Source organism: Podarcis liolepis (genome assembly GCF_965112155.1).
Source record: "Podarcis liolepis genome assembly, chromosome: 4".
In the NCBI taxonomy this organism is placed as follows: Eukaryota; Metazoa; Chordata; class Lepidosauria; order Squamata; family Lacertidae; genus Podarcis; species Podarcis liolepis.
Window position 1 is genome coordinate 103,369,763 of NC_139558.1, and position 18,185 is coordinate 103,387,947.

At 45.4% G+C, this 18,185-nt stretch overlaps 2 protein-coding genes across 3 annotated transcripts in view; both read right to left on the minus strand.

Annotated features, from left to right (window-relative positions):
* Positions 1 to 18,185, minus strand: part of LOC310705100 (uncharacterized protein) — a 95,037-nt gene that overhangs the window by 71,078 nt on the left and 5,774 nt on the right. Inside the window, exons 1-2 of one of the 2 annotated variants that reach the window (XM_083499530.1) lie at positions 9,427 to 9,531; positions 4,567 to 5,059 (exon numbers count right to left, since the gene is read on the minus strand). The exons of the other annotated variant lie outside the window; for it this stretch is intronic. Of the exons in view, the coding sequence (XP_083355656.1) occupies positions 4,567 to 4,968 (402 nt within the window). The 5' untranslated portion in view covers positions 4,969 to 5,059; positions 9,427 to 9,531. Of the gene's footprint in view, positions 1 to 4,566; positions 5,060 to 9,426; positions 9,532 to 18,185 lie in introns of those variants that run through there. 2 annotated transcript variants of the gene reach the window in all.
* Positions 1 to 18,185, minus strand: part of LOC310705055 (uncharacterized protein) — a 58,022-nt gene that overhangs the window by 16,881 nt on the left and 22,956 nt on the right. The window contains exon 6 of the mRNA XM_083499380.1: positions 1,628 to 2,190. The gene's annotated coding sequence lies outside the window, so the exon portion shown is untranslated. The remainder of the gene's footprint in view (positions 1 to 1,627; positions 2,191 to 18,185) is intronic.

The following is an 18,185-nucleotide window of genomic DNA, read 5'->3' on the forward strand; positions in this document are numbered from 1 at the left end:
AGCTTAATCGTAGTTACTGAAAACCAGACTTTCTCAAATTATTCAGATATACATAGGAGATTGGCTTCTCTCTCCTCAATATTTAGCTATCACAAACTCAGCAACGGTAACAAAGTTGAATGCTGCAAAGTGGACCGTGAAGCCTCTTGCCTGATGTCAAGTGGCAGGGAGTTCCAAAGTACACTTGCTGCCACACCAAAAGATCAATCTTTAAAGTTGGAGGTTCCTACAGGGCAGGGCTGGCAGGTTGCACAGTCAGTGGCCCAGTATTAGTGCTTTCTAAACAAAAGCATATCATTTCCTCTTCCAGAAATGCTTAATTCTGAATTCAAGGGACACGGAAGTCTTTACAGACAGAGATGACAAGACAGCTTTCCAGATTAGTTAGCTGGGAGTGAGACAGTTGGCAGAGTGGCATTGGGCTCGCTAAGATGCCAGCTACTACAGGAATTGCTTTCTTGAGCCTTTTTAGCACTGCAATACCATTTCTTTAAAAAACAAAAAAGTTGATTTTTAAGTCTTTCAAGCTTTCAGGAGCAGTACTAAGGGGTGAAGCCCCCCAGATCCCCAAAGGGTGAGGGAAAGGGTCTATCTCCCTTCTTCCTTTTCATTATCAGTTCTTTCCACCTAAGAAATGAGAAGAAAGCAGCTGCTCATGCTAAGCGCAGCGTTTGTTGGGTTGGAGATTAATGAGCTGACTGTGGTGTGATTTGTCAGCAATAAATATGATTTGTTCTTATCTGTAAGTGAAGCTGCATCTGAAACAATACAGAAGCAGTCAAAGGGAATTTAATTCTTTTATTCAATCTCACCTGCAATCATGTGTGCTGAACACACAGAAACACATTGATAATGTGAAATAACTGGGAGTTACAGACTCCAGATAACACGCAACATATGCAAGCAGATTAATGGAAGAGTACACATGATTTTCCCACCATTTTTAAAAACATTGTTTTTATTTCTCTTGGTACAGAAGATAACTTTTCAGAAAGCAATAGTTATAACAGTAAACAACAAATAACTTCTCCTGATGGAATTGCAGACTTTCATCCTGCCATGTGTTACAAGTTTCATTTGATTACTCTAAAAGATCACACCACATTTTCCCATGAGTGCTGGGTGGATTCCGGCAACAGTCTTAACAATTTATATATTCAATAAAAATTGGCCACATGTTATAAAAAGAATGTGGATTGTGCTCTCCCACCTTTTAATTTCCCCAGGCAAAAATATGTAAGATACTGAAACTGTGGTGCCCAGAATTGAACACAGTATTTATTCTAGCTGGGGTCTGACCAAGGCAAAAGAAAGTGGTACTATTCCTGCCCTTGATCTGATTCTACCTTCTGCCACATTGGCCTCCGCTCCCCTTTTGGTGTCGTCTGCAAATGTGATGAGCATCCCCTCCGTTCCTTCATCCAAGTCATTTATAAAGACGTTGAACAACAACGGGCCCAGGACAGAACCCTGCAGCACCCCTCTTGTCACTTTTCCCCAGGATGAGGAGGAACCATGAAGGAGTCCTCTTTGGGTTCGGTCAGTCAAATCCACCTAACAGTTACCAAGTTCAGCCTCATTTTACCAGCTTCCTCACATAAATATCACAGGGTACTTTGTCAAAAACCTTACTGAAATTAAGATGCACTATTTCCACAGCAGTCCCCTGAGAAACAGTCTGTAACTCCATCCAAAAAAAGAAAAAGAAAAAAGAGAGATTTCTCTAGTTTGACTCATTTTTGAGAAAGCCATGCTTTCAACCTGTCTGTTTGTGTTGTGAATCACCATGAAATCTTCAGATGATGGGCACATAATTTTTAAAAATGATAATAATAATAAGGATATTGACAAGCTGGAACATGGGCAAATGAAGGCGACCAAGATGGTTTTGTTTTATTTCTGCATTTATTTCATTTCTATAGCGCCCTATAGCAGCGGTGCCAACTGGAATAAAATATAGGAGAGGTTTAGTAAGCCCCGCCTCAGTTAAACAGTCACAGGATGCGGTTCATGCATGCCATTTGAATGGCTGTTCCTATGAACTGGGGGGGTGGCCCCCTCACATATCATATTGGGGGGCAAAGACCCCTCAGACTCTAAGAGTTGGCTCTTATTCTCTTTACCCACAGGTCTCAGGATGGTTACAACATAAAATCACACAATGAAAACACAAAACACACAGCCCAAAACCTGTAACCCCCACCTCCCCACCACATTGTAAAAATGTGTTTAAAGTAGTGTGTTTTTCTCTACCACTGAAAGCTGTATAATGAAGGGTTTTCCACTCTTCGTATGAATTCTTTGATGAAAAGAGAGATGAGAGCTCTTCCTGAAGCTCTTTCCACATTCCACACACTGATAGGGTTTCTCCCCTGTATGAATTCTTTCATGGGAAGTGAGACTGTAGCTGTGACTGAAGCTCTTTCCACATTCCGCACACTGATAGGGTTTCTCCCCTGTATGAATTCTGTGATGGGAATTGAGAGAGCAGCTCTGACTGAAGCTCTTTCCACATTCCCCACACTGGTAGGGTTTCTCCCCTGTATGAATTCTCTGATGGGAAGTGAGATTGGAGCTCTTCCTGAAGCTCTTTCCACATTCCCCACACTGATAGGGTTTCTCCCCTGTATGAATTCTTTGATGGGAATTGAGAGAGGCGTTCTCACTGAAGCTCTTTCCACATTCAAAGCACTGATATGGTTTATCCCCTGTATGAATTCTTTGATGGGAATTGAGATTGGAGCTGGTACTGAAGCTCTTTCCACATTCCACGCACTGATAGGGTTTCTCCCCTGTATGAATCCTTTGATGGGAAGTGAGACTGTGGCTGTGAGTGAAGCTCTTTCCACATTTCCCACACTGATAGGGTTTCTCCCCTGTATGAATCCTTTGATGGCAAGTAAGATTGGAGCTCTTCCTGAAGCTCTTTCCACATTCCCCACACTGATAGGGTTTCTCCCCTGTATGAATTCTTTGATGGGAAGTGAGAGAGGAGCTCTGACTGAAGCTCTTTCCACATTCCATGCACTGATAGCGTTTCTCCCCTGTATGAATCCTTTGATGGGAAGTAAGATTGTGGCTGTGAGTGAAGCTCTTTCCACATTCCCCACACTGATAGGGTTTCTCCCCTATGTGAATTCTTTGATGGGCAGAAAGATGTGAGCTCCTCCTAAAGCTCTTTCCACATTCCACACACTGATGGGGTTTCTCCCCTATGTGAATTCTTTGATGGGAAGTTAGACTGTGGCTCTGACTAAAGCTCTTTCCACATTCAAAGCACTGATAGGGTTTCTTCCTAATGAGATTTCCTTGATGGGAAGTGGAATTGGATCTTTTTCCACTTTCAAGATATTTATACAGCTTCTCCATTGTGGGCATTTTGTCATGGTCACCCTTGTCCTTGATTTCCAGTCCATCACTATCTGCAATGAAGAGAAATGGATTAGCGCCTCAGGGAGAAATTAAGGAAGAATACTTGTTAACTCTGGTAATAGAGGAATAACACAAGTGGGTTAGATGGATGGTTTTCTGAAGGGTTGGGTGCATTAATTAACGGGGATCAACCGACATCCATAGGGGAACCTGCGATTCGATAAGCTACTTCAACTTCCCTAACAACTCTGACATTTATACTTAAAAGGGTCTGATCCTTGTTTAGAAGCTACAATATTGTAATCCCAGGTGTCTTAAGGGGACACTGTTGAGTTCTGTGGAAATATATGAGGTTCAACAAAGAGAGCTGTTTTGAATTTAAAAACAGATATTATGATTCAAAAGGGATCCTTACCAAGAGTGGCCACGATCCCATGATTCTCCTCCATGACATCTTTATGCAGAGCTCTCTGGTCAGGATCCAGCAACTCCCACTCCTCCTCTGTGAAATGAACAGCAACATCCTCAAAGCACACTGGACCCTAAAAGAAAAAGGGAAATGTTCTCCCATGAGACAGCAACATTGTTCACCACGACGTCTTGATCTACGACATTGTTCCACCCCTTGACCTCTGTCCCCACAAGGCAGCTTCCCCTGACCTGATCTGGATCCACAGCTGTTGCTTCCTTTCTGTCCCCAAGGAAAGATGGATGAAGAGGTCTTGGGAGCATCATTCTGTCACCTGCAAGAGGAAAAAGGTAAGGGGGAGGCCCACAGTGCCTGCTTCTCTCACAGGTGAATCAGTGAATCTAAACTATCTCCCCCAACAAAAGATGAAAAGAACCCACAGATGAGTTGGAAAACAAACAGAATGAGACTAAACGGAGAAAAACCACCTTCCTCCTTACCCAGTGGCCTCACTCTGGTGTCCAACGGAGGCCTCTCTGCCTCACAGGAATCTAGGTCCATTTCCACACAGAGATCCTTTCCCTGAAAAAGAAAAAGGATTCAAAGGAGAGAATGGGGAGAAGGATTAAAAAATGAATGTCAGGGCCAACAGTTTCAAGGGTGACAGATCTCATTCCATGGATGCCTTCCCAGGAAAAAAATATGAGCCATCAGTAGAGCATTATGGAATGTTCTCCGTCCTGTTTGGAGCCCCTTGGGATTATCCAGAGGAAAGTCTCTCTCACCTGCTTTCTCTCCTCTGCCTGACTCAGGAGGAAACCTTCGGCCAGGGCCACCGCCTGGGAACTGGTCTCCACTCCGCATTCCCTCACCCAGCTCTCCATCTCCAGGGGAAGGACAGCCAGGAACTGCTCCAAGATCACCAGGTCCAGCATCTCAGCTTTCGTGTGCCTTTCTGGCTTCAGCCACTGGTGGCAAAGGTGGTAGAGTCGGCTGCAAACCTCTCGGGGTCCTTTGGCCTCCTGGAAGCAGAACTGCCTCAACTGCTGGCTCTGCACCTCTGAGCGGAGGGTGTCCTCCTCACCCAGGATCTTCTGCACAGAGTTTTCCCAGAATCCACCACTGCTCCCAGTTTGGATGGCATGGCCTCTTCCTGCTCCAGGGCCAGCTGAGTCTCGCACATCCATCTGTGCTCTCAGGAAGCCTCTGAGAGATCAGAAGGAACCCTTTGGTCTTCTGCCAAGTTCTGTCTGTCTTAGTGCGAAGCTCTTGCAAATCCTACAAAGCAAATACAGTGTATAAAGTTGTATAAAGTTTACACACCCTCTTCTCTTTCTACTGAGCACCCAAGAATCCTGCAAAATCCCTTTGTTAATAAATACAGTATGGGGGAAAAACATTTTAGATTTTTTTTTAGCAGCAATGCCAAAATTGTTAGGAAACCAGACAATGAGGCAGAAGAGGCTACCAGCACCAACAATAGTGATATAAATCCTCACAGGAAAAATGTTAATCCACCAACTTTCTCAAAGTTGCAGTGAGAACATCCATGGCTGGAGATGTTCTCTGATGTTTCGGTATGCCCTGACTGCCAAGAATTTGCCTGGGCCGAGGACACAGGTTTTGTGAAAGGCAGAGCAGCATAAAGGAATGAAACAGGGAGTATATATTTATATTCTGCTTTTGAAATTTTGTACAGGTGTTAAATGTGCCATTTTTGTGATCTGGAAGGAAGTGGGTGAAATCTAAGAGGAGTCAGTCAGTGAATAAAATTCTCAGGCTCCTTTAAGACCAGATGCGCTGAGTCCATGTTCTCTGCTTAAGGTGATGTTTTATTCTCTGGGCTTGGTCTGACTTGTGAAACCCATTTTCGGATTGTTTTATTCAGTGCTGTGATATCTTGCAAACTACAATGAGATCTTTTCTTTAAAATATAAAGCAGTATAGGAATGAAATAATGATGCTGATGAATTGCATTTTTCTTACCTTTTCAGATAAGAAAACAGGCTGTGTCTGCTACTCAACATGACGCTGGCTGTGCTAAATCTGCCAGGTCAAATCCTATGTCAATCCCAATGGCAGAGGCAATAAAAGCAAGGGAGAGGGATTTGCACACGAATGGGGAGGGGCTGGTCCTCCTTGCACTTTTCGATGCAGGACTTCCCATGCCTTCGTCTAGGCCTCAAGTAAAATGGCCCAAGGGTAGGCGGAAAGACTGAAAAGCCTCTGCCTGCAACTCAATGCCCAACGGAATATACTCAATTTCTTTGGTATTTTGGCGGATGGCTCAACAGAGAGGTCCACCGTGGCACCTGAGATCATTTCCTTTTATTTTATATTTGAAGATGAAGTGAAATGTACCTATGGAGCCCTTGGCAGAATGTACTCGTAGACTATGCCTTCTTAGCTACCAAACCTAAGCAGAAAAGAACCCAATTTAGATGGGATGTACCAGAAGGAGTGATGATTACCTTCAAAGAACAGAGATTTCGACTGGGCTCAGTACAGAAAGCTAGAGATTTCACAGAAAAATTCCAATTACAAATGGATCAACCGTCTTACAGCATGAGAAACAAGAGAGGCCTCAAAAAATGGAAAGCAGGAAGAGAGATCTAGGAGGAGGGAGAGAACGGAAAGGGGATCAGGAGAGCCAAAGGGAGCTGCAAGAGGACCCGGGAAGAAAGAGAGAAGATTCCCTTCCAAGATGGTGCTCCCGCCTTTTATTCTGGTCCTGCCCAGAGCTGGCGCAGGGAACGCCCGAGTTAGGCAGGGAGTAAGGGCGCCTGCGGCATCCTCCTTGATTGTGGTCCTTGATCTCCATTCTCCCAGATTCCCTACAGCCGCTCACGCTTTCCTGGAGATCTAGCTCTACAAGAACAAGAGCAAATTCCCTCGACACCTTGTCCCCTGGTTGTTCTCCCTTACTTTGTCTCCTGCCCAACCTCTTCCTCCTCTTCCTCCCTCACCTGCCCTCATTCTGCCTGGCCCAAAGGGCTTTTCTCACTGGAGGGCTACCCTGCATGCATTCTTTCCTGGAAGGACCAGTGCAATGGCTTCAAGAGGTTTCTGCAAGCCGCCTGACTAAAGCCTGTCCAACACCTTAGGCATAAAATGCAGCCTCTGGACAGAATTCTTTCTTTAAAAAAGAATTTAAGCCCTCACACTGGAGAAAGATTCCATACACTCTGAGAAATTCCTTTGTATAACAGTCATTCCATGGGCTTTCCATGACAAATTCAGTCTGCCCCACTCTTAGGCCTCTCACTGACTTTTTTCGCCCAAATAATTACTCAGCCAGTGTTGAAAAGACAGCTGGTTCGCTAGAGCCGTGGTCACATTTCCTTTTTAAAAACCACCATAGGAAACTTCCAAACTGGACCATGAAGTATACGGAGATTCTCCTGGTTAATCTAACATTCTTCTGCTATTGACCAGCTCTTTACGTTCTTAGGAAACCATCCGAGTGAGCCACTTGCCATCACAGTCTTCACCCTCCCCAAATAACTCCCCTCACCCAGGAAATCCCTGCAGACCAGAAGAATTTCAGGCTGCAAGGTCAAATAATTATACATTCAGTGCAGCACTGAAAGAGAATACAGCGGTACCTTGGGTTACAAACTCAATTCGTTCTGGAGGTCCGTTCTTAACCTGGAACCGTTCTTAAGTCCAGATACGAACGACTCTGGGGTTGCGGCGCTCATCTCGCTTGACTGGCCGAGGGAGCCGGCCATTGTCCACAGAGAGTATTTCTGGGTCATGTGGCCAGCATGACTAAGTCACTTCTGGCGAACCAGAGCAGCGCACGGAAATGCCGTTTACCTTCCTGCAGGAGCAGTACCTATTTATCCACTTCCACTTTGACGTGCTTTCGAACTGCTAGGTTGGCAGATTCGAACCGCTGACCTTCTGATCGGCAAGTCCTAGGCTCTGTGGTTTAACCCACAGCGCCACCTGCGTCCCAAAAGATGATGACACACACTGAAATAAGTCCAGGAGGTGGTCCTTAAAATGAGCTCCTTCTCAAAACGCACTGCATAAGCAGCTGCGCACTCTTATCATGCTCAGGTTGTACCATGTCAGTGGCAAATGGATTGAATTGTTCATCATGAGCCCAAACCGCGTTCCAGCATGCCACTGCTAAGTCCACATAAACCATGATTTGTGTTTGCCATGAACTGTCCCTCACATTGATAATAATAATTTAAAAAAATTATTTATACCCCGCCCTCCCCAGTCAAGACCGGGCTCAGGGCGGCTAACACCAAATATAAAACAATTGATTGATATACAACTTAAAAAACAAGATTAAAATACAACATTAAAATGCATCCAAATTTCAGCAGAAACTCAAAAACTTTTTGGGGAATTAAAACATCAAGTCTTCACCAAGGCTAACTATCCAGACTGGTCCTACGTGGGCCAGAAAAAGCCAGGGAAGTCCCCAAGGAGGAGTTCCCTCACGGATGGAAAAAGGAAAAAAGAAAGAGAGGGAGGGGATCAAGTTGATTCCAAGCCAAAGGCCAGCCAGAACAACTCTGTCTTCCAGGCCCTGCAGAAAGAAATCAGATCCCGCAGGGCCCTGGTCTCAGGAGACAGAGCGTTCCACCAGGCCGGAGCCAGCGCTGAAAAGGCCCTGGCTCTGGTTGAGGCTAATCTGACTTTATTATTGTTGGTGTTTTAAGAGTTGAGCGCCAGCATTTCGTACTGGTCTCTTTTGGTGCTGTTTTCACAATGCTTTATGCTGTGTTTTCACGACATTTCTGCCAAGATTGTTTGATTGACTTGATGTTATCAGCCGCTCAGAGGATTTGGCCCAGGAGCGTCCAGAAACTGCATCCTCTTGGGCGAACCCCAGAGCTGAGCACTGCACAGAGTTCTGCATCTGCAAGGGGACATCAGGATGCGGCCAGGAGCGAGTCCCTCTCAGCACAGAAGAGGGGTGGTCCAGGGCCCCCTCCCTCTGGAAACCCCCAAAAGGAGACCTCTCCAAACTCGGCTCTCCTCCCCAGAACTGAACTGCTTGGCGAGCCTGGCGCTCTGCCTTCCTGCCTGATGTGGGCAGGCTCTGGCTGGCAGGCGCCTCTGCCTTCCTGCCTGGTGTGGGCAGGCTCTGGCTGGCAGGCGCCTCTGCCTTCCTGCCTGGGGTGAGCAGGCTCTGGCTGGCAGGCGCCTCTGCCTTCCTGCCTGGGGTGGGCAGGCTCTGGCTGGTAGGCGCTTCTGCCTTCCTGCCTGGGGTGGGCAGGCTCTGGCTGGCAGGCACCTCTGCCTTCCTGCCTGGTGTGGGCAGGCTCTGGCTGGCAGGCGCCTCTGCCTTCCTGCCTGGTGTGGGCAGGCTCTGGCTGGCAGGCGCCTCTGCCTTCCTGCCTGGGGTGGGCAGGCTCTGGCTGGCAGGCGCCTCTTCCCGGCACGCGCTACCCTGACCTTCCTCCTGGGGAGTCTGGAAATAAGCTCTGGCTCCCAGCCCTGGGGCTCCTTCCTCCTCTGGGTAGCAGGAGCATATGGGGGGGGGGGAAATCTTTGCACCCCTGACCCTCTCCTCCCTGACTTGGGGTCCCCCCCCTGCAGGAGCAGATCAGCCCCCCAGGCCCCCTCCCCTGCTGCAGCCCTGGGACCCCCACCAGATCCCAGAGAGAGAGGAGACTCACCAGATCCCAGGAGGGGAGAGCGAGGCAGCCCTTGCAGCAGAGACACAAAGCAACACCCCCCCCTTCCTTGCAGGAAAGGACTGGGGAGGGAGGGGCTTTAGCTCTGGAGGACCAGCCCCCCTTGCTTCCTGTCCTCTCTAGGAAGGCAGCTCGGTTCCCTTTAACCCTTGCCAAGCCGAGTCCCTCCAGCTCCCCCCCCCCCATTGCAGACTCCCGGAGCCAGGGCAGAATCTCAGATTTCTATTTTTTTTTTTCTTGATGCAGGGGGGCAGTCTGGCTACGCCAATGCCCAGAGATGCTTGGGGGGGGGGGGGAGGTTTTGGCTCTTTGTTGGGCTCTGAGCATCTCCCTCCCTTGGCCAGAAACCAGAGGAAGAGCTTGCAGGGAAAAGGGCTTTGCAGGAGGCAAGGAAGCTCCTCCTAGAATTCAGGAGGGGAGAGATAGGAGGGGATCCCAGGGTCATCTAGTCCAACCCCCAGCAAGGCAGGAATCTCAGCTAAAGCATCCAGGGCAGATGGCCGTCGGATCTCTGCCTAGAAACCTAGAAAGGGCAGGAATCTGATTAGTTGGAGTATTGAAGGGAAGACTGGGGGCCACTGGGAAAATACAGGCTAAGCTCCCTTTCCAAGCCTGGGCCTCACCTGGGATAGAGGTGTTCACATGAGGAAAGATCTTGATGGCCCATCTTGATGGTCCTGGTCCATGGACAGAGTTTGCCATGGTGATGAGTGTACACAAAACAATAACAATAACAATACTAATACTACCACCATTGACCATGGTGTCCTCTGCCTGAGTTCGGGGTGGGTGACGCCACTTGGCAGTGCTTCTGGCCCTTTGTGGATGAGCATCTCCACAGGGCGATGGTTATGTACTGAGTTGAACAGGATCCAAACTGCAGCAGTCTGATTGGTCCTAGAACAATGCAGCAGTATGATTGGTCTGCAGGAGCCACCCAATCCAGCTCCAGATGGAAGTGAATCCACAACCTGATTGGCCTACAGGAGAATTCCGGAATTAGCCAATCACGTGCAGCCCATTGTGTAAATAATGTATATAAAGCAGATACTTTGGGGAAAACATTCATTCCTCCTCACCACTATGAGCTGAATAAAGAGCATGAAATCACTCTCGACTCAGAGTCTATTTCAGGGATGCTTCGGAAGTGCTCTTTGACCCATGGAGCCTTCAAGGGGGGTTCCTTGGGGGTTGATTCTATCCCCTAAGAAACATGAAACCACTAGGTGGGGTTATCCAGAGATTTGAGGTACGTTGTCAGCAACTTGCTGGTGACACTCAGTTCTCCTTCTCCTTGACATCTGCAGGTGAGACAGTGAATGCTCTGCAGCAGTGCATAGAGTGTATAGTACTACTTTACTGATTACCATGAAATAGAAATAACAAGACAGGGGAACCTGTGACCGTACACCCATATACAGCCCAGTGTATAGAGTGTATAGTACTACTTTACTGATTACCATGAAATAGAAATAACAAGACAGGGGAACCTGTGACCGTACACCCATATACAGCCCAGTGTATAGAGTGTATAGTACTACTTTATTGATTACCATGAAATAGAAATAACAAGGCAGGGGAACCTGTGACCGTACACCCATATACAGCCCAGTGTATAGAGTGTATAGTACTACTTTATTGATTACCATGAAATAGAAATAACAAGACAGGGGAACCTGTGACCGTACACCCATATACAGCCCAGTGTATAGAGTGTATAGTACTACTTTATTGATTACCATGAAATAGAAATAACAAGACAGGGGAACCTGTGACCATACACCCATATACAGCCCAGTGTATAGAGTGTATAGTACTACTTTATTGATTACCATGAAATAGAAATAACAAGACAGGGGAACCTGTGACCGTACACCCATATACAGCCCAGCGTATAGAGTGTATAGTACTACTTTATTGATTACCATGAAATAGAAATAACAAGACAGGGGAACCTGTGACCGTACACCCATATACGGCCCAGTGTATAGAGTGTATAGTACTACTTTACTGATACCATGAAATAGAAATAACAAGACAGGGGAACCTGTGACTGTACACCCATATACAGCCCAGTGTATAGAGTGTATAGTACTACTTTATTGATTACCATGAAATAGAAATAACAAGACAGGGGAACCTGTGACCGTACACCCATATACGGCCCAGTGTATAGAGTGTATAGTACTACTTTACTGATACCATGAAATAGAAATAACAAGACAGGGGAACCTGTGACTGTACACCCATATACAGCCCAGTGTATAGAGTGTATAGTACTACTTTATTGATTACCATGAAATAGAAATAACAAGACAGGGGAACCTGTGACCGTACACCCATATACAGCCCAGTGTATAGAGTGTATAGTACTACTTTAGTGATACCATGAAATAGAAATAACAAGACAGGGGAACCTGTGACCGTACACCCATATACAGCCCAGTGTATAGAGTGTATAGTACTACTTTATTGATTACCATGAAATAGAAATAACAAGGCAGGGGAACCTGTGACCGTACACCCATATACAGCCCAGTGTATAGAGTGTATAGTACTACTTTATTGATTACCATGAAATAGAAATAACAAGACAGGGGAACCTGTGACTGTACACCCATATACAGCCCAGTGTATAGAGTGTATAGTACTACTTTATTGATTACCATGAAATAGAAATAACAAGACAGGGGAACCTGTGACTGTACACCCATATACAGCCCAGTGTATAGAGTGTATAGTACTACTTTATTGATTACCATGAAATAGAAATAACAAGACAGGGGAACCTGTGACCGTACACCCATATACAGCCCAGTGTATAGAGTGTATAGTACTGCTTTAGTGATACCATGAAATAGAAATAACAAGACAGGGGAACCTGTGACCGTACACCCATATACAGCCCAGTGTATAGAGTGTATAGTACTACTTTATTGATACCATGAAATAGAAATAACAAGACAGGGGAACCTGTGACCGTACACCCATATACAGCCCAGTGTATAGAGTGTATAGTACTACTTTATTGATTACCATGAAATAGAAATAACAAGACAGGGGAACCTGTGACCGTACACCCATATACAGCCCAGTGTATAGAGTGTATAGTACTACTTTATTGATTACCATGAAATAGAAAGAACAAGACAGGGGAACCTGTGACCGTACACCCATATACAGCCCAGTGTATAGAGTGTATAGTACTACTTTATTGATTACCATGAAATAGAAATAACAAGACAGGGGAAGCTGTGACCGTACACCCATATACAGCCCAGCGTATAGAGTGTATAGTACTACTTTATTGATTACCATGAAATAGAAATAACAAGACAGGGGGAACCTGTGACCGTACACCCATATACAGCCCAGTGTATAGAGTGTATAGTACTACTTTATTGATACCATGAAATAGAAATAACAAGGCAGGGGAACCTGTGATCGTACACCCATATACAGCCCAGTGTATAGAGTGTATAGTACTACTTTATTGATACCATAAAATAGAAATAACAACAGGGGAACCTGTGACCGTACACCCATATACAGCCCAGTGTATAGAGTGTATAGTACTACTTTATTGATTACCATGAAATAGAAATAACAAGGCAGGGGAACCTGTGACTGTACACCCATATACAGCCCAGTGTATAGAGTGTATAGTACTACTTTATTGATTACCATGAAATAGAAATAACAAGACAGGGGAACCTGTGACCGTACACCCATATACAGCCCAGTGTATAGAGTGTATAGTACTACTTTATTGATACCATGAAATAGAAATAACAAGACAGGGGAACCTGTGACCGTACACCCATATACAGCCCAGTGTATAGAGTGTATAGTACTACTTTATTGATTACCATGAAATAGAAATAACAAGACAGGGGAACCTGTGACCGTACACCCATATACAGCCCAGCGTATAGAGTGTATAGTACTACTTTATTGATTACCATGAAATAGAAATAACAAGGCAGGGGAACCTGTGACCGTACACCCATATACAGCCCAGTGTATAGAGTGTATAGTACTACTTTACTGATTACCAGGAAATAGAAATAACAAGACAGGGGAACCTGTGACCGTACACCCATATACAGCCCAGTGTATAGAGTGTATAGTACTACTTTATTGATACCATGAAATAGAAATAACAAGGCAGGGGAACCTGTGACCGTACACCCATATACAGCCCAGTGTATAGAGTGTATAGTACTACTTTATTGATACCATGAAATAGAAATAACAAGACAGGGGAACCTGTGACCGTACACCCATATACAGCCCAGCGTATAGAGTGTATAGTACTACTTTATTGATACCATGAAATAGAAATAACAAGGCAGGGGAACCTGTGACCGTACACCCATATACAGCCCAGTGTATAGAGTGTATAGTACTACTTTATTGATACCATGAAATAGAAATAACAAGGCAGGGGAACTTGTGACTGTACACCCATATACAGCCCACGTCTTCAGCGCCTGCATGGGCTGGGTGTCAGGAGACCTTCTTAGACCTTCCGTTCACCTTCTTAGACCTTCTTCTCCCGCTTTGCTGTTTCAAAGCGAGCCGTGGAGGAGCGAAGCATTCGCGCCGAAACACGCACAGACATTTCCCCTTACTTTCTAGGAGGGAAAAAAAACGCGTGTTATGGAGCGAAAACTACGGTACTTTCTTGGCATGTTCTTGGCATATCAAAATTCTTACTGTTCGAAACTGATGTTGAATAGCCGATCTTCATGCCTCCTTGCATGTACCGTTCCCAACATACTGCTTTGGCCAGAACATGCACATTCCATTAGCTCTTTGATCAACACAGTTCACTGATCAACTGCATCCATTTTGTGGTGTTCTTCAGCCATCTTAGGCCCATACAAACCATGCCATTCATTACATATTCCCCCTCTTGATGTGTAAATTTATTTATACTTCACTTTAATATCAATATGCAAAAAAAGGAAGGCAAAAGTTTCCCCCCCCACCTACCCAAGCCAGCCAGCTAGCTCGCTCGCTCTCTCTCTCTCTCCCCCATCTGCATGTTTTCCGGCTGGAGCATGGAGAGGAATTAGAAGGAAGGACACTCTGCTTTCCCCTCTTCTTGCCTGGAGGGGAGGGGCTTTCCCTGCTCTTTGTTCCGTTTGAGCAAACACAGCAACCCAACAGAGGCGGGTGGGCAGTAAGACCCTGAGGCAGAATGCAGGAAAGCAGTCGCTTCCTCTTTTCAGGTTTCCCTTCTCCTAGATGCACGATTTGATTTTTGCCTGATTTTTGCCCCTCCACTCCGGACTGTCAGCTTCAGGGACCACACATTCACTCAATAACACGCACAGACATTTCCCCTTCCTTTTTAGGAGAAAAAAAAATGCATGTTATAGAGAGAAAAATACGGTATAGCTTTCCCCACCGCTTTCTGCCAAAGCTATAGGCCTTCTGACAGGCCTCCTCTATAAGCTTTTGCACAAAGGCTTCTCATGTTTTCCCACTGGTTCAAAAGGGCTACAGGCCTTCTTTACTGGATTGTACTGGTTTAACTGTTACCTTACTTATTTTCTCAGTTTGTACACCTTTGCAGCCTTGGCTTGCTGTAGCAGGCCTCACCTGTTCTTTACCTGTACACAGCTGTATTCATTTTACCTGTCACCTTACTGATTTTCGCATTTCTGTACAGCTTTGTAGCCTTGGCTTTTGAAGCAGGCACACCTGTCCATTACCTGTACACCTTGTCTCATTCCCCCCCCCCCCTGCAGTTTGCAGCCATGGCAACTTGAACCCTTGTAGTGCAGTTTTTCTCATTTCGAGTCTCTATTTTGTCATGTAGCCCCTTTTTGCGCAATAATCCAAGCAAGAGGGACTGGGGGGGGGGCTCACGACCCCTGGGGAGCCTGGCTCCAAACGGCCAGTGAACATGTGAACAGAGTACAGTTGCTGGATGTGGCAATGAAGATGAAGATGTATGTGACGTGGAATGAGGGTGGCACATGAAGAATGGGATGTTGGGAATGGAAAAGGCGAGGCTCTTGGCGGCAGCAACTGCAGTAGGAGCCCCGACATTGTGAGGACGTGGGGGAACTTGGAACCCCAGGAGAAAAAGGGGAGAGACTGGGATGCAACCAGTATGGAGGCTGGGGGCAGAGATTTGGAATGCTTTGCAGAAAAAGAAATTGATGGAAAAGAGAATGTGTACACCTTGAAGGCAATGTTTATCTTCTACACAGATTTGAGGTTTGCTTTCACAACCCTCCATGCCTGTATTGCAGAGAACATCTGAAAGGTAACTCCATTGTCCAAACAGAACACCGTAGAGCGGAGTTGGCAGCCTGCCAAGCTAGCCACCACGGGAGCATGAGATGATGAGAGGAGCCTGAAGGTGGCTCTGGTTATTGGAGGGAGTGGACAAAGCTAGCACTCTGGAGATTGTGTTGAAATAGACAGAGGCTCAGCAAGAATACTGATTGCAGAGTATTGGAAGACACAGGATTTACCCACACTGGAAGAATGGCAGATGAAAGTGATGGACTACATGGAATTGGCAGAAATGACTGCCAGAATCCGTGACCAGGGAGAAGAGTCGGTGGAAGAAGACTGGAAGAAATTTAAAGACTACTTGCAGAAATACTGTAAAATTAAGGAAAGTTAAAATGATGTTGGATGGAAAATGGTAGGTGGTATTGGTAAAAAGATTTTTAAGAATATGCAAGTATGGTTTGATAACGGTTAAAAATACATATTTACAATAGGTTAAGATACTGAGTTATGACAAAAGATAGAGGGTAAGGATTTGCTGAAAGCATGTTTAAACGGGAATACAAAAGGGGAGGTGTGAGGAGGTCAAAGAATTAAGGAAATGAGATCAAGGATTATTGAAAGATGGAGTTAATTTTAAATTTTCTTTGTTTTCTTTTTTCTATTTAGTTATTATTTTCCCCCCTTTTCGATATATTCTTTCTATGTGTGATTTTTCTTTAGTTTGTTAACTTTTCCTATTCTGCAAACTTATGATCTTTGTAAACTTTATTTGTAATTCTATGTTTGTGTTTAAAACTTTAATAAATATTTTTAAAAAAGAAAATAAATAGACAGAGGCTCTCCCAATTTCCCTGCCCAGAATTCGTTGTTAGCCAAAGGGAACACTGAAATTGTCACCCTCTGAATGAGCACATCGCTGGGGTAACGCCGTCATCCAAACGGAAGACCGTGGAGCCGAGTTGGCAGCTCTAAGAAACTGATGGCTTTGTAAGATGCCGTCCTCCACTGGGACAGAAGGACAGCTAATACATAAATCATGAAGATACAGCTCATAAACTAGAACATAAATTGAAACATGGCTACACGTAACACAGGTTCCCAACATCCATACTAACACAATGTAACAGATCACGGTGAGAATCAAAGTTTCGTTAGCAATGCATGTTTAGGCTAAATAAACAGGAACCAAGGAGGAATTAACAAACCCCGGTGGTAATAAACCCAGCAGTAAAAGGAAAGACAGGCATTTTACCACATCCATGTGAACTCTGTTCCTGGCCCTGAGGTCTACCTAAAGATTAACAAAAGCTACATCAAAGCTACCTCCTTATTTTTATGTACCCAGGAGGCCTGGTAAGCAACTGGTCTGTGTTAGAATGCTTTACACGTGACGGACAGACATAGAGAAAATGGCGCAGAGATGCAGAGGCTTGTGGGATCGATCAGAAATCAAGCCAATGACCCAAACCCAGTCAAAGCGATGCTTTCACCATTGACACAGTAGCTTGCTTCATTTTTCATAATTCCTCATAGCAATCCCACATGACCAGACACCTACACCCACAGTTCTCAGGATGGTTACAACATAAAATCACAATATGAAAACACAAAACACAAACCCCAAAACCTGTAACCCCCACCTCCCCACCACATTTTAAAAGAGAATTAGATGTTAATCAGCATAAGGTCTGGTTAAAGAGGTGCGTTTTTCCCTGACGCTTAAAGCTGCAGAAAGAAGGTTTTTCCCATTCGTCGTATGATTTTTTTGATGGGCACAGAGATTGGAGCTGTTACTGAAGCTTTTTCCACATTCCACACACTGATAGGGTTTCTCCCCTGTATGAATTCTTTGGTGGGAAGCGAGAGAGGAGCTAAAGCTGAAACGCTTTCCGCATTCCACACACTGATACGCCACATCTCCCCATGCGTGCTGGGTGGATTCCAGCAACAGTTTTAACAATTTACATAATCTATAAAATTGGCCACATGTTATAAAAGGAATATGGATTGTGTCCCCTCACCTTCCTGATTTCCCCTGGCAAACAAAATTTAAGATACTGAAACTGTGGAGCCCAGAATTGAACACAGTATTCTAGCTGGGGCCAGACCAAGGCAGAAGAAAGTGGTACTATTCCTGCCCTTAATCTGATTCTGCCTTCTGCCACATTGGCCTCCGCTCCCCTTTTGGTGTCGTCTGCAAATGTGATGAGCATCCCCTCAGTTACTTCATCCAAGACATTTATAAAGACGTTGAACAACAACGGGCCCAGGACAGAACCCTGCAGCACCCCTCTTGTCACTTTTCCCCAGGATGATGAGGAACCATGAAGGAGTCCTCTTTGGGATCGGTCAGTCCAATCCACCTAACAGTTACCTTGTTCAGCCTCATTTTACCAGCTTCCTCACATAAATATCACGGGGGACTTTGTCAAAAGCCCTACTGAAATGGAGATGCATTATTTCCACAGCAGTCCCCTGAGAAA